Source organism: Penicillium solitum (genome assembly GCF_028829755.1).
Source record: "Penicillium solitum strain IBT 25940 chromosome Unknown utg000001l_segment0_segment0, whole genome shotgun sequence".
Taxonomy (NCBI): Eukaryota; Fungi; Ascomycota; class Eurotiomycetes; order Eurotiales; family Aspergillaceae; genus Penicillium; species Penicillium solitum.
The window spans coordinates 8,628,124-8,641,590 of NW_027072121.1; the positions used below are offsets into that span (position 1 = coordinate 8,628,124).

Sequence of the window (13,467 nt, forward strand, 5' to 3'; positions counted from 1 at the left end):
CAGTTGCTCACATGAAATCGTAAAGCCAACCTCGAAGCTAGCCACAGTGTCACAATCGCTTTTGGGTCATCTATAGAAGCAGACACCAAGATATTACTATACAAGAGTTTGACGTAATTGACACAGTGTCATTATTGATCTTGACAGTTGTTCGTGGGGTTGAAGACCGTAACTTGGTCAGGTGATCACGGGTAAATATAACATTTAGAGCTTCAACTCTCCACTATTCATTCCACCACGTCATTCTTTAAATTTGAACATTTGAGGGCGATCGGCTATCTATATTGATAACTGCCCAATATGGATTCGAGCTACAAAGCTCGCAAGGAGGCCTTTGTGTCTAATCTTGCCGGAAGCACAATCCTCGAGATCAATGCAGTCACACTCGTTGCTTCAGTGAGAAACCTCGAGACTTTACCTAGCAATTGATAGACTCTGACCTATAACGCCTCTAGACATCTGTCCTCCTTTGGTCCGCGCTCCAGTCCCGCTTATCCTTCTTCACACCCTACGGTCCTGCGGCACTCGCGACGGACTTCATCCTCAATGTACTAGCCATCTTATTCGCGACGACTGCATACTCTTCTGCACCGCTTCTCCTCAACATATTCCTCGTCTCCCCCGCGATCCTCCTATTCCTCACCCGAAACAGTTTGCGCACTCCCCAAAAGGCCAAACCGCCCCGCAAATCCAAGGCCAAAAATGAGAGCTCCCAGGAGGAACAGCAGGCCTTGCCCATCCACCCATTCTTGACCACGTACCGTGCAGCTATGATGATCGTTACCTGCATCGCTATTCTCGCAGTCGACTTCCGCGCGTTTCCACGTCGTTTTGCCAAGGTAGAGAACTGGGGAACATCTTTGATGGACTTGGGCGTGGGCTCCTTTGTGTTCTCCGCCGGGGTAGTCTCTGCGCGCGCGGTTCTGAAAGGCCGCAACTCAAAATCTCCGAGATTAGCTTTGCATAAGAGATTGATTGGGTCGGCTCGCCACTCCATTCCTCTGCTTGTGCTAGGCCTCATCCGACTGTGGAGTGTCAAGGGATTGGATTATGCGGAACATGTGACGGAATATGGTGTGCACTGGAACTTTTTCTTCACGCTTGGCTTTTTGCCCCCCTTCGTGGAGCTCTTTGACTCCTTGACTACACTGATCCCATCCTATGAGGTGCTTGCACTTGGAATTGCAGTACTCTACCAAGTCGCTCTGGAGTCGACTGATCTGAAGGGTTACATTCTCGTGTCTCCTCGGGGGCCAGATCTGCTGTCCAAGAACCGCGAGGGAGTCTTCTCTTTCATTGGATATTTTGCGATTTTCCTCGCTGGACGGGGTGTTGGAGTCCGCATCATTCCCCGTGGCACCTCGGCCACAAAGTCGCCACAGAAAGCACGGAACTCTGTTCTGGTGCAATTGGTCCTTCAGGGAATGTTTTGGTCAACAATGTTCTTCTTTAATTCCACCTACGCATTCGGCTATGGTGCCAACATCCCAGTGTCGCGCCGGCTGGCTAATATGCCATATGTGCTTTGGGTGTCGGCATTCAACAGTGCCCAGCTTTTTCTGTTCTGCCTGACCGAGACTGTGTTTTTCCCTGCGGTTCACCGAGCGACTAGCAAGGAAGGCGAGGCAGAGCAGACGACGTTTGCAACCAGTCGCATTCTACATGCCTTCAACCGCGGTGGCCTTGCACTGTTCCTGATTGCGAACCTGCTTACCGGGGCAGTGAACCTCAGCATTCCAACATTGGATCTCAACACGCCACAGGCCATGGGCATTTTGGTTGTCTATGCGGCAGTGCTCACTGGTGCTGCTCTGGGGATGAACAAGTACAATATTAAGTTGAGCCTGTAGATATATAACCCTCATAGATGTAGTATTACCCAACTTGAAAATCAAAAATTATATATAGGAAAGTCCTTTGCACAAAGTATGCTTTTCTTTTACCTCCATGTACTCTATGTACAGGGAGGATCGAAATCAGTTTCACCACTTCTTCATAGAGATTCTTTCTCGAACCCTCTGTCGAAACACACTATACCTATTACGGTTACTCTTCCCCTGAACCCCTTTCTTGGCAGTATTCCGATACAATCGTAAATAACGGCTTAAAATAGCTTCTGTATTTGACTCGTATGGTCTCCAGGGATTCTAGAACGTTGATCTAGCAAACAAGCCAAACAAACGAATGCCTGCAGCTCATTTGGAGACGTGGCAGGAATTAGAATCCCCATTCTGCCAACCACTTGCCCTCTGGAGTGACCACTGTGAACGAGCGAGTTGTATAGAGACAGTACTAGTGGGTAATATTTCTTGCTTCTTGTAACAGGCTTGGCCTTCTGATTGGGGAATAGCATCTCCTGAACTGACTGGTCGTGATCATGCTGATGTTGGATCTGCTAGAGCCTTGAAACGAGCACGATGACTGCTAATTCGTGTCCTAATGACCATGATTCTCAGCCGCATGACCTCGAACTTGGGGATCAAGATCCGCAATATGCCCCCACTCCAGGATTCTACGGTCGCACGCCTGCGTCAAGTTATGGGCGCAGCCCTTCCCTCGACTATCACTTCGAAAACGATCCGGAAGTCCTGTCACAACAGCAACCACAACCTCCTCGACTACTTGAGCTATCCGAATGGTATGAGGGAATGTCAAGCAACGAACTGCCGGCAAACTGCATCCAATATACGATAGAGTGGAAAGTCACCGTGAATAAGAAAGTGCTCTCGCGGGACACTGAAGAGGACGTAGCCCTGACTCCGAGTGCCTACTGGCCGACGACCCTGAAGGGTAAGTTGGAAAAGTTGTTAGATGGAAAGACCCCCGGTAAAGGAAGGGTAAAGTCAGACGATACCTCGATCGTCGTGTCAGTGAATGATCGCTCCCAACGCGACCTGACGAAACGATTTGACCATCTCGACATCGATTGGACTGCCGTAGAAAAGCAACTGCTCAGGTGGGGCGAACTGTGCCGTCGAGGCAAGAAACTGAGGTTAAGTATTACCTTTAAATATGTTGAGGACGACCGTCTCTCCAAAACTGCCTCAGGCAGGGTCGAAAAAAGAGGAAGGTCATCGGTCACTAAACGGATGCTCAACGAACTAGACGTTCAAGTGGATGCCGAAGAGAATTCATCTGGGCAAGAATCCGTTTGGCGAGCTGTGTACAACCTGATGCGTTGTCCTTCTTCATCATGCCATCTTGGCCCACATTGCTGGCAAGACCCACACGGGAAAAAGCACTATGCGCTGAGGAGCCACCATTTAAAACGTTTAATTGCCTTTGTGGAAAAAGGCAACACCCTGCAGTCTCATGAAGACGTCCCGGAAATCTTTCGTGAAGAACTATTCATGGAAGAGCAGCAGCGGCTGGAGAACCAACAATCCAAGAAGAAAAATTTGTCCAGTATCCCAGGAAGTTGTCCCATCAATATACATTTTAATGGGGTGCAACCTTCCTCTCAATTGGAGACGCCCGGATCCTCCGCATCCCCAGCAATGCCTTCGTCACCAAAGGCCCAAGTCAATGACGACTTTAATATTCCTGGACTTCGAGATGTTGCGGTCAGAGAGTATAGCGCATGGCATGAGGCGAATGTCGCTGATGACCATTTAAAAGCTCAGTTTCGTCAAGCATGCGATATCGCACTGGCGAATGGTTTCGATCTTCAGCTAATCTACGAGGACCAAGATCCGTCATTCTTTATCGATCAAGGGATCATGGTGGGTATTGCCCGTCAATTTGTAAGAGATGTGGTGAAATGGGTCAGAAGTATGAGGAATATTTCGCCGATTGAGTGTATGTAGATAGTACTCTAAAGAAGCATACAATAGTGGCTAGGAGAATCGCGATATTTGTTATTGAACTACAGTACTTGTTTCGAATATCTACTTCAGAATATAAATAGGACACAACGGTAGACGGAAAATGAGTGGAGCCTCAGGTGGGTTTCATTAGCAGTCCGTAGTACATATATATATATATGTGACGTTCCTATATCGCTGGTCTAGTCATTGAATTCTGAGCCTGGATATCAACGCCAGAATGTCTAAAATGACCCAAAGCACTTTGTTTTCGAGACCCAACAACCTCAATACACCAGTCGAGGAAGGTTTGAAACCCTTGTTCTGAGTTTTCCTCATACCGTACCCAGTTCCGTCTAATGAATGCTTTCAACTCCGAGAAAAACTCCTCGATCGGATTCAGGTCGGGTGAGTACGGTGGCAGATACACTACCTTAACTCCTGCTGCAGTGCACATTGCATCGATACGATCAGAACGATGAAAAGACGCGTTGTCCATGACTAGAACGGACTTTGGCTCAGGCCATCTTCCACAATGCCTTAGAAGCTGATTAATGAAGTCCTCAAATAATGCAGCGTCGGTGGAGCCCTGGAAAACACGAGAGAGTACGATCCCATCTTGGCAATACGCAGGCAAGATCTGGTACCGTTGGTCGCGGTGAAAGTTGGCTACCTGCAATGGCGCTGTGCCTAACGGAGACCAACCTGTCCGTCTAAACCCGATCCGTTTATCACATCCAGACTCATCCACATAGACTAAGTGATACGACTTAAAGTCCGACAGATAGTGCAAATAGGAATCTCGTAAATCCGCATTCTGTTCCTTTGCTCTCTGTCGAGCCACCTTCTTCGACCAATTTACCGATGCGAGAGCCCGCTTGAGGCTCGAATTTGTGACCTGAACACGGAACTCGTCCCATAGAAATATTGCCATCTCGTCCACGTATAGCCCGGGTTTTTCGAGGAGGCGATCACATAGTGCTTCTATCATCGGAGGTGTGATGCTTCGTCGTCGACCGACTCGAGTTGGGGGTGCTCTGACATTTCCGAATCGGCGGAGGTTATTGCTGATGTTGATTATAGAACGCTTACTACATTCAGCAGCTTTAGCCATTTGCGAGGTAGTCAGCAATTTGCTTGATATCATGTTCTGGACCATTTCGAGCTTGGAGAGAGGGAGTCTTGGCGCCATATTGCGAAGAGAATTCTGGACGTTGACAGAGGAGAGCTTTAGGAGGGCGACGGGGGTGGGGAGCGACTCTATCTGCTCACCTTTGCTCACCCCTTTGCTCAGTGAGCAGGTGAAATAATTTTGGGTGAAAAGCCTGGGGGATGCTAGGTATTAGGATATGCACGTGACATAACGATCTCGTAGTCCCTGGGAGCCTAGCAGCACATCTCAAACTTGCGGACCTCAGAAAAAGATGATTAAACAAAATGGCACATCATCCCTCGGTTATGCTAATCACCAACTGTGATCCAGCACTTCTTAAAATGTGCACTTTAATTGCTAGAAAGCAGTGACCTCTTCAAGCGATGAGGGTCAGATATTTTATCTGGAAAACGCTGGGTGGTCACAGTAACAGGGCCCTCATTCGATCTGACTTTTGGAATCGGGTAGACCCGTTCCTAGGAACGTCATTACCCGCCCCCACGTGGAAGTGAAATCGACATAAAACCATTCAGAAAGCGGTGTGGGCAAGCTGAAAGGTGCAATTAATCTTCCTAGCTGATCGCGCTAGAGTCACATGATGACGAGGCTGAGGAAGTTCCCCCTCTTTCAGTTCGTTGGAGTCCCACTGAGATTCTCGTAATCAACCACATTAGAACTTTCTGAAAAGAGCTACTTCTTAGTGTCTTCTGCTGGAAGAGAAAGTGCTTGATTAACACATCGCGTGGTTAGTCGAGCTGTTCTTCATCCATTATGGCTGAGAATTCCCAATCTCCGCCAGAGCAATCAGTGTCAGGACAGAACAAAGCTAGTCCCGACACACCACCATGCCGAAAGCGACTCCAACACGATGCCTATACCATCGGATGGGTGTGCGCCCTTCCAAAAGAACAAACAGCAGCCAGAGCCATGCTAGATGAAGAGCACGAACCTCTCCCGACCCCTCGAAATGATCATAACGCATATACTCTTGGCTCGATACGCGGCCACAACGTCGTCATAGCCTGCCTACCTAACATGGGAACCAATTCTGCCGCAACCGTCGCGACCTCAATGATCAACACGTTCCAATCAATCAGGTTCGGGCTTATGGTAGGGATTGGCGGCGGAATTCCGTCAAAGGTCAGTCTGGGTGATGTGGTGGTCAGTCAACCTGTTGCTGACTATCACGGGGTGATACAATGGGATATGGGGAAGCTGGAACGGGATGGGCGGTTTGTCCACACGGGCTCGCTGAACCGACCTCCGAACGCGCTACTCAATGCCTCGAACCAGCTGAAAAGTAACCATGAGATGTACGGATCAAAGATAAATGAGTATCTGGACGATATGGAAAGGAAATTCCCGCGGCTAGCGCCAAAATATACGCGGTGTGAGGCCTTGCAAGACCCATTATTGGTATCCGAGCGGTTCCGGACTCCGAGGGAAGTCTATTTCCTATCTTGGTTGTGGCAGGCGATCATCGCGATCATCGCATATCTTCTTGGTTCATGGGCCATTAATCCGGTAAATGAGGAGAATGTGCGGGTATCAGGGAAGGCAGAGGGTGCAAGGGCCCCAAGAGATGTCAGGGTACACTATGGCCTGATCGCATCCGGGAACAAAGTGATTAAGGATGCCCAATCCCGAGACCTCCTTGACAAAAAATACGGCGGGCACTTACTATGCGTGGAGATGGAGGCAGCTGGGCTCATGAATGACTTCCCATGTATTGTTATCCGAGGCATTTGTGACTACGCGGACTCGGGAAAAGAGAAAACCTGGCAAGAATATGCGGCAGCCGTGGCCGCTGCGTACGCAAAGGAACTTTTGGGATGTGTGCAGCCTAGTGTTGTTGATACGGAGGATACAGCAAAGGCTATTTTGGAAAAGGGTCAGTACATACCTACCTGAATAGATCGTTTGCAGGTGTCCAAATACCAGCAAATAACCGAGACGAATAACATTTGAATTTGGAAATATATTCTAACTGCGAGTGGTGCGAGTAGTGCAACTGCAGATCGATAGCATGCAGCAGACAACAGCTGCAACAAGAGCTACTGCAGATTCTATCAGATCTGACCTTCATACCAGTGAGATCAAGCGCTGGCTTTGTCCCCCGGATCCATCTTCAAACGCCAGCCATGCTAGGACGCTCCGCCATGAGGGGACTGGCGCGTGGCTGCTCGAATCCCCCGTCTTCCAAGAGTGGCAATCGGGGTCACGTCGACAGTTATGGCTGCACGGGCTCGCGGGGTGTGGAAAGTCGGTTCTGAGTACCACTGTGCTTGATCATCTCGCAAACCGAAACGACGATCTTATCCTTAGCTTCTTCTTTGACTTTAACGACGTCGCAAAACAGACATTGGAAGGCATGCTGCGCTCGCTTGCTTTCCAGCTTTACCGCCGTGGGGTGGAGTCCGCAAACCATCTCGATGCTTTGTTCCAGGCGCACCGAAATGGCAGCGACCAACCTACGACAGAGGTGCTTTGGAGTGTTGTTTTCAAGATGCTCGTAGCCCAGAGGAAGGTCTCTATTGTTCTGGACGCATTGGATGAATCGAAAACAAGGGACGCTGTGCTCGGGTGGATTAAGGATATGGTGTCCAGGCCAGAGTTGGTCCATGTTCAGCTGCTTCTTACCGGTCGACCTGAATACGAGTTTCTGCGCGACATTCCCCCCTTAATAGGAAAGCAAAACAGCCTGGCACTTGATAAGCAAGCCATCAACTCCGATATTCGATCGTGGGTCATAGCACAACTTTCTCAACGGCGTGATTTTACAGAGAAGCCCTTGTCCCAGAACCTTCTGGAAGAGATCCGGAAAAAGGTTGGCGACGGCGCCGACGGGATGTGAGTAATCACTGCTTTGAGCAATATAATGATAGCTTACTGACGCCTTGATTAGGTTTAGGTGGGCGTTCTGTCAGCTAGACAGCCTGGCTCGATGTCGTCACGAGGCAGCTATGGAGGAGGCTCTTGAATCTTTGCCGCTGGATCTCAACGAGACATACGAGCGTATATTTGAAAGTATACCATCGGAGTTAAAAACTGACGCGATACGGCTTCTCCAATTCCTAGTGCATTCCAAGCGACCTCTAACGCTGGCTGAGGTTAAAGAAGTAATAGCGACGCAGATTGAAGACGAGTCACGAGGGTTTGACATAAAGCGTCGATTGTTTTGCGAGACTGATATCTTAGCTTACTGTCCCAGCTTAGTGACAGTCATCTATAACAATGATAAAGAGTTGCATCTTGCCCATTTTTCTGTGGAAGAGTACCTTCTCAGACATGACCAATTCCAGATTACGACTGCCAGCATTTCCATCACGAGGACGTGCTTGATATATCTGACAGACATTAACGGTAGCGAAAGAGAGATAACGCGGTATTTTCCGATGGCAAGATATGCGGCCGAACATTGGACATACCATGCTACGTTAACACTGGCCCACGAGGAGATTACCCAAAGAATAGTGAGCTTTCTAGAAACGGAAGAGACATTTCAAAGATGGGCTCGTTTGCATCAGGCTGATAGGAGTTGGGACGATAGCCCTGGAGCTCCGCGCGGCTCTAGGCTCTACTATGCTTGCCTCAATGGACTTGGAGTGCCTGCACGAGATCTTATTGACAAGGGAGCAGATGTCAACGCGCAGGGCGGCGAGTATGGCAACGCTCTCCAGGCTGCCTCACAGCAAGGCCATCAAGAGATTGTCAACCTACTTTTGAACAAGGGAGCAGATGTCAACGCGCAGGGCGGCGAGTATGGCAACGCTCTCCAGGCTGCCTCAGATGGTGGCTATCAAGAGATTATCAACCTACTTTTGAACAAGGGAGCAGATGTCAACGCGCAGGGCGGCTACTATGGCAACGCTCTCCAGGCTGCCTCAGATGGTGGCTATCAAGAGATTGTCAACCTGCTTCTGAACAAGGGAGCAGATGTCAACGCGCAGAGCGACAACTATGGCAACGCTCTCCAGGCTGCCTCACAGCGAGGCTATCAAGAGATTGTCAACCTGCTTTTGAACAAGGGAGCAGATGTCAACGCGCAGGGCGGCGAGGATGGCAACGCTCTCCAGGCTGCCTCATACCGAGGCCATCAAGAGATTGTCAACCTACTTTTGAACAAGGGAGCAGATGTCAACGCGCAGGGCGGCGAGTATGGCAACGCTCTCCAGGCTGCCTCACAGGAAGGCCATCAAGAGATTGTCAACCTACTTTTGAACAAGGGAGCAGATGTCAACGCGCAGGGCGGCTACTATGGCAACGCTCTCCAGGCTGCCTCAGATGGTGGCTATCAAGAGATTGTCAACCTGCTTCTGAACAAGGGAGCAGATGTCAACGCGCAGAGCGACAACTATGGCAACGCTCTCCAGGCTGCCTCACAGCGAGGCTATCAAGAGATTGTCAACCTGCTTTTGAACAAGGGAGCAGATGTCAACGCGCAGGGCGGCGAGTATGGCAACGCTCTCCAGGCTGCCTCACAGGAAGGCCATCAAGAGATTGTCAACCTACTTTTGAACAAGGGAGCAGATGTCAACGCGCAGGGCGGCTACTATAGCAACGCTCTCCAGGCTGCCTCAGGTGGTGGCTATCAAGAGATTGTCAACCTGCTTTTGAACAAGGGAGCAGATGTCAACGCGCAGGGCGACAACTATGGCAACGCTCTCCAGGCTGCCTCAGGTGGTGGCTATCAAGAGATTGTCAACCTGCTTTTGAACAAGGGAGCAGATGTCAACGCGCAGGGCGGCTTCTATGGCAACGCTCTCCAGGCTGCCTCACAGCAAGGCCATCAAGAGATTGTCAACCTACTTTTGAACAAGGGAGCAGATGTCAACGCGCAGGGCGGCGAGTATGGCAACGCTCTCCAGGCTGCCTCACAGCGAGGCTATCAAGAGATTGTCAACCTGCTTTTGAACAAGGGAGCAGATGTCAACGCGCAGGGCGGCGAGTATGGCAACGCTCTCCAGGCTGCCTCACAGGAAGGCCATCAAGAGATTGTCAACCTACTTTTGAACAAGGGAGCAGATGTCAACGCGCAGGGCGGCGAGTATGGCAACGCTCTCCAGGCTGCCTCAGGTGGTGGCTATCAAGAGATTATCAACCTACTTTTGAACAAGGGAGCAGATGTCAGCGCGCAGGGCGGCTTCTATGGCAACGCTCTCCAGGCTGCCTCACAGCGAGGCCATCACGGCATTGTCAATATGCTTCAAAGAAGAGGCGCTATCACATTGCCTTCACCGTAGTCCGGCTTTGTGGCTCCGAGAAACCTGGTTGAGAATCTTTCCCTCAAAGACTCCGGACCTTCCGAACAAACTTTGTAAATTCTTCTATGACTTCCACTATAGTGTTCATCTATAGCCTAGCTTCAGGCCTCATCACTCTCATCGTCTCGCATATTTTAGGTCTGCCAACTCAGATAACAAGAATCTGCTGTTTCTGGGCAATAGTCCCTTTTCTTCCCAAAATAGATTGCATCAAAATTACATATGTCAAATGAACGACAGTCCCGATGGGATTCATAAACATGTTGGAGCTTGATATTGCCCTTTATCTGTATGATTATCAAACACCGTCGGGAACATCCTTAGTCTACCTATGGAAACTTTGTGTAAATCGGATTTGATCGTAGGTAATATCTTTATTCAATTCGGCGTGGGTTAATTTGAACCAGGGCTGGTGGAGCTGAGAAGCTCCGGATACAGGCGATGAAATTCGAAAGACCGAACTCATCAAGGCCTTTCCGCTTTCACTTGGAAATCTTCCGGTCATAATGGTATACTGTAGCCATTGATCTGCTTCGAAAGTGTTCGACTAGGCAGAGGGAAAGACTTGAACTACATTATTCGCATACTTTAATTATTAACTTCTCGAACATTGCTTGTGTAGGAAACGGACAGGTTCAATGTCATTTTATAGTTATATACTCTTATATCCTAAGTTTCAGGGCCAATTTCTGCCTTGAGTTTGAACTTCGAAGAGGTGTTCTGTTGCTGATCACCTTATTACACATGAAGCGAGATTTTTGACTACATCACTCGAAACTGTCCTTTCTAAATGTAGGGACGGACGGAGCCGATGCAAGAGTGGAGAGTTACCACAAGGGGCAGACTTGGCGGGATCAAGTGCAAGCGTGTTTCACGTAATTTACAAAGCCGAGACACGTATAATACGAGCTTTCAATACAAATCGGCACTTGAAACGAGGCTAAGCAGGATTAAGATTAGCGTGTTTAGAAGGAGGGTTCGAGAAAGAATCTCTGTGCGCAAGTGGTGAAACTGATTTCGATCCTCCCTGTACACATAAAAAGACACCTAGAAAGACATCTCAAATATAAATATGCAAAAACACCACCAAACAGAGATGACAAGGCAGCATAACCGACTCTTCTTGTTTCATATAAATGTGTTGATAGCTCCGCATCTGCAGAGATAACTTTTCATGTGATATCATCGGTGGAGTAACATCTCCCGAGGTCCACTCGAATTACACAAAGCATCTTTGCAACAAACACTATGCCTACCAACGAACAGTCTTTTCTCAATTATCCTCCAGCACGTGAGGGTCCAAATGTGCCTTACAACTATGAAGACCAGGTCTTGCCGGTCTTCCGTGGCATGCCCCTAGCCATCGGTGCTACATTGTAAGCTACACGAGGGCGCCATTGAGAGATCGCAACATGCTAATTTCCCGCTGTTTTAGAATCCATAATGTCGGGTTTATCCAAAGCCATTTCTGGCGTAATGCCGGCTTCGGTGTCATTCGTGAAATCCCCCACCTGGGCCAGTACGCCGGCCGCTATGATCCAACGGTGATTCCAGTCGACAATACCAACCAGGCCGAGGCAGCAGCGAAAACGGCCTCTGCTACTGTGGAACGTAGGAAGGAAGATTATGGATACTATACTTCCGCGAACTATCACGCGCTCTACTCGTCCGGGGAGTTGACCCCAACAGCTGTCATCGAGACACTATTGCCTCTGGTCCGACGTGATACCCAGCCTCCGGGGAAACACTCAACTGCTTTCCTTGAGTCTCAGGTCGAGTTGATTCGTGCAGCAGCGGAAGAATCTACGGAGCGATACAAGAACGGCCAATCGTTGGGTCCACTCGACGGCGTGCCGGTCGCAGTCAAGGATGAGGTGCACCTGACAGGGTATAAGCGCACGCTAGGCTCGAAGTTGGATTTCAAGCATGGCACAGATGCAACTTCGTGGTGTGTGAAGCAATGGCTGGACGCCGGAGCTATAGTCATCGGAAAAACGTCCATGCATGAGATTGGTCTAGGTGGGTTCCCATTGGTCGTGGCGTTTCACCTGCAGGTGGTGACTAATAATCTATAGACACGAACAACAACAATCCCAACTATGGAACACCTAGAAATCCTCACAATAAGGAGTATTATTGTGGCGGTTCTTCCGGTGGCTCTGGATATGCTGTCGCAGCGGGCCTTGTACCCATTGCGCTTGGCGCAGACGGCGGAGGCTCAATTCGTATCCCATCATCATTTTGTGGTATCTGGGGTCTGAAGCCTTCGCATGGCCGTATTTCCGGTGCGCCATCCCAAAGTCTCGCACCCACTGTTGGTGTTATCGGGCCTATGGCTGCAAGTATTGATGACCTTGCCCTCGCCTATCGCATCATGGCCGCTCCTGCACCAGCTTCAGAAGACCCGATCTCCTCGCAGTTCCCCTATCCTGTTCCTCGGCACTCTGAAGCTAAGAGGACGAAGACAATTGGTATTGTCCGCGACTGGAATGAACGCGCCGAGAGCCCCGTGCGCGCTGCGCTTGATCGGGCGCTCGACTACTACCGCGAACAAGACTACAACGTTGTTGATATCACAATTCCTTACTTGCCCGAGGGTCAGCGTGCCCACGCTCTTACCATCATGGCGGAGATTGCATCTGGGGTTGATGCAAACAAGGTCCGGCAGCTCACAGCCCCGAACAAGGTGCTTGTCTCCATGGGCATGTACCAGGTTACGGCACAAGACTTGCTCGCCTCCCAGCGGCTGCGCAATCTCCTCATGACACATCTCGCGCATCTCTTCAAGACCCACCCCGGGCTCCTCATCGTCTCGCCCACAACGCCTATCCCTGGATGGCATATTGACGGTGGTGAGGCGGACTTGTCTCGCGGGTTGTCGGATGCCAAATCCTCTGTACGCAATATGGAATATGTTTGGCTTGCCAACTTTACTGGCTGTCCTTCTATCAGTTGCCCTGTTGGTTACACCCCCGATGGCGGTGTGCCTATCGGTTTGATGGCTATGAGTGAATGGGGTACCGAGGAAGAGCTGATCACCTTTGCTCGAGATGGAGAGCCTATCTTGGGCCTAGCTAGCGGCAGTCCCTCGCTCGAGGAAAATGAAATTGAATCCGCAAGTAAGGGTCTACGAACCCCTTCTGATGACCTCTCTGTGTGGGAAGATATCATCGCACAGGCCAAGGAGAAGATATCCAAGTAAGGAGAAGGAAGATTCCAATCAACCGTGGAAGGAATTTTGTCATTT

General features: G+C 49.7%; 5 protein-coding genes across 5 annotated transcripts; 4 read left to right on the forward strand and 1 right to left on the reverse strand.

The window, feature by feature from the left end:
- Nucleotides 1-252: 252 nt before the first annotated feature.
- Nucleotides 253-2,258, forward strand: gwt1 (putative GPI anchor biosynthesis protein Gwt1; the record flags this gene model as incomplete). Its single annotated transcript, XM_065604462.1, has 3 exons — nt 253-396; nt 456-1,825; nt 2,165-2,258. The coding sequence occupies exons 1-3, from the start codon at nt 301-303 to the stop codon at nt 2,256-2,258; spliced, it is 1,560 nt and encodes a 519-aa protein (XP_065462953.1). The 5' UTR covers nt 253-300.
- Nucleotides 2,259-2,417: 159 nt separating this feature from the next.
- On the forward strand, nt 2,418-3,806 carry N7455_003343 (uncharacterized protein; the record flags this gene model as incomplete). Its single annotated transcript, XM_065604463.1, has 1 exon — nt 2,418-3,806. One exon carries the CDS (start codon nt 2,418-2,420, stop codon nt 3,804-3,806), a length of 1,389 nt encoding a protein of 462 aa, XP_065462954.1.
- A 187-nt stretch (nt 3,807-3,993) lies between these two features.
- N7455_003344 (uncharacterized protein) lies at nt 3,994-4,995 on the reverse strand (the record flags this gene model as incomplete). Its single annotated transcript, XM_065604464.1, has 1 exon — nt 3,994-4,995. One exon carries the CDS (start codon nt 4,993-4,995, stop codon nt 3,994-3,996), a length of 1,002 nt encoding a protein of 333 aa, XP_065462955.1.
- Nucleotides 4,996-5,727: 732 nt separating this feature from the next.
- On the forward strand, nt 5,728-10,199 carry N7455_003345 (NACHT nucleoside triphosphatase; the record flags this gene model as incomplete). Its single annotated transcript, XM_065604465.1, has 3 exons — nt 5,728-6,847; nt 6,963-7,806; nt 7,862-10,199. The coding sequence occupies 3 exons, from the start codon at nt 5,728-5,730 to the stop codon at nt 10,197-10,199; spliced, it is 4,302 nt and encodes a 1,433-aa protein (XP_065462956.1).
- Nucleotides 10,200-11,468: 1,269 nt separating this feature from the next.
- Nucleotides 11,469-13,422, forward strand: N7455_003346 (amidase; the record flags this gene model as incomplete). Its single annotated transcript, XM_040959342.2, has 3 exons — nt 11,469-11,596; nt 11,656-12,239; nt 12,296-13,422. The coding sequence occupies 3 exons, from the start codon at nt 11,469-11,471 to the stop codon at nt 13,420-13,422; spliced, it is 1,839 nt and encodes a 612-aa protein (XP_040810194.2).
- Between the last annotated feature and the right edge of the window lie 45 nt (nt 13,423-13,467).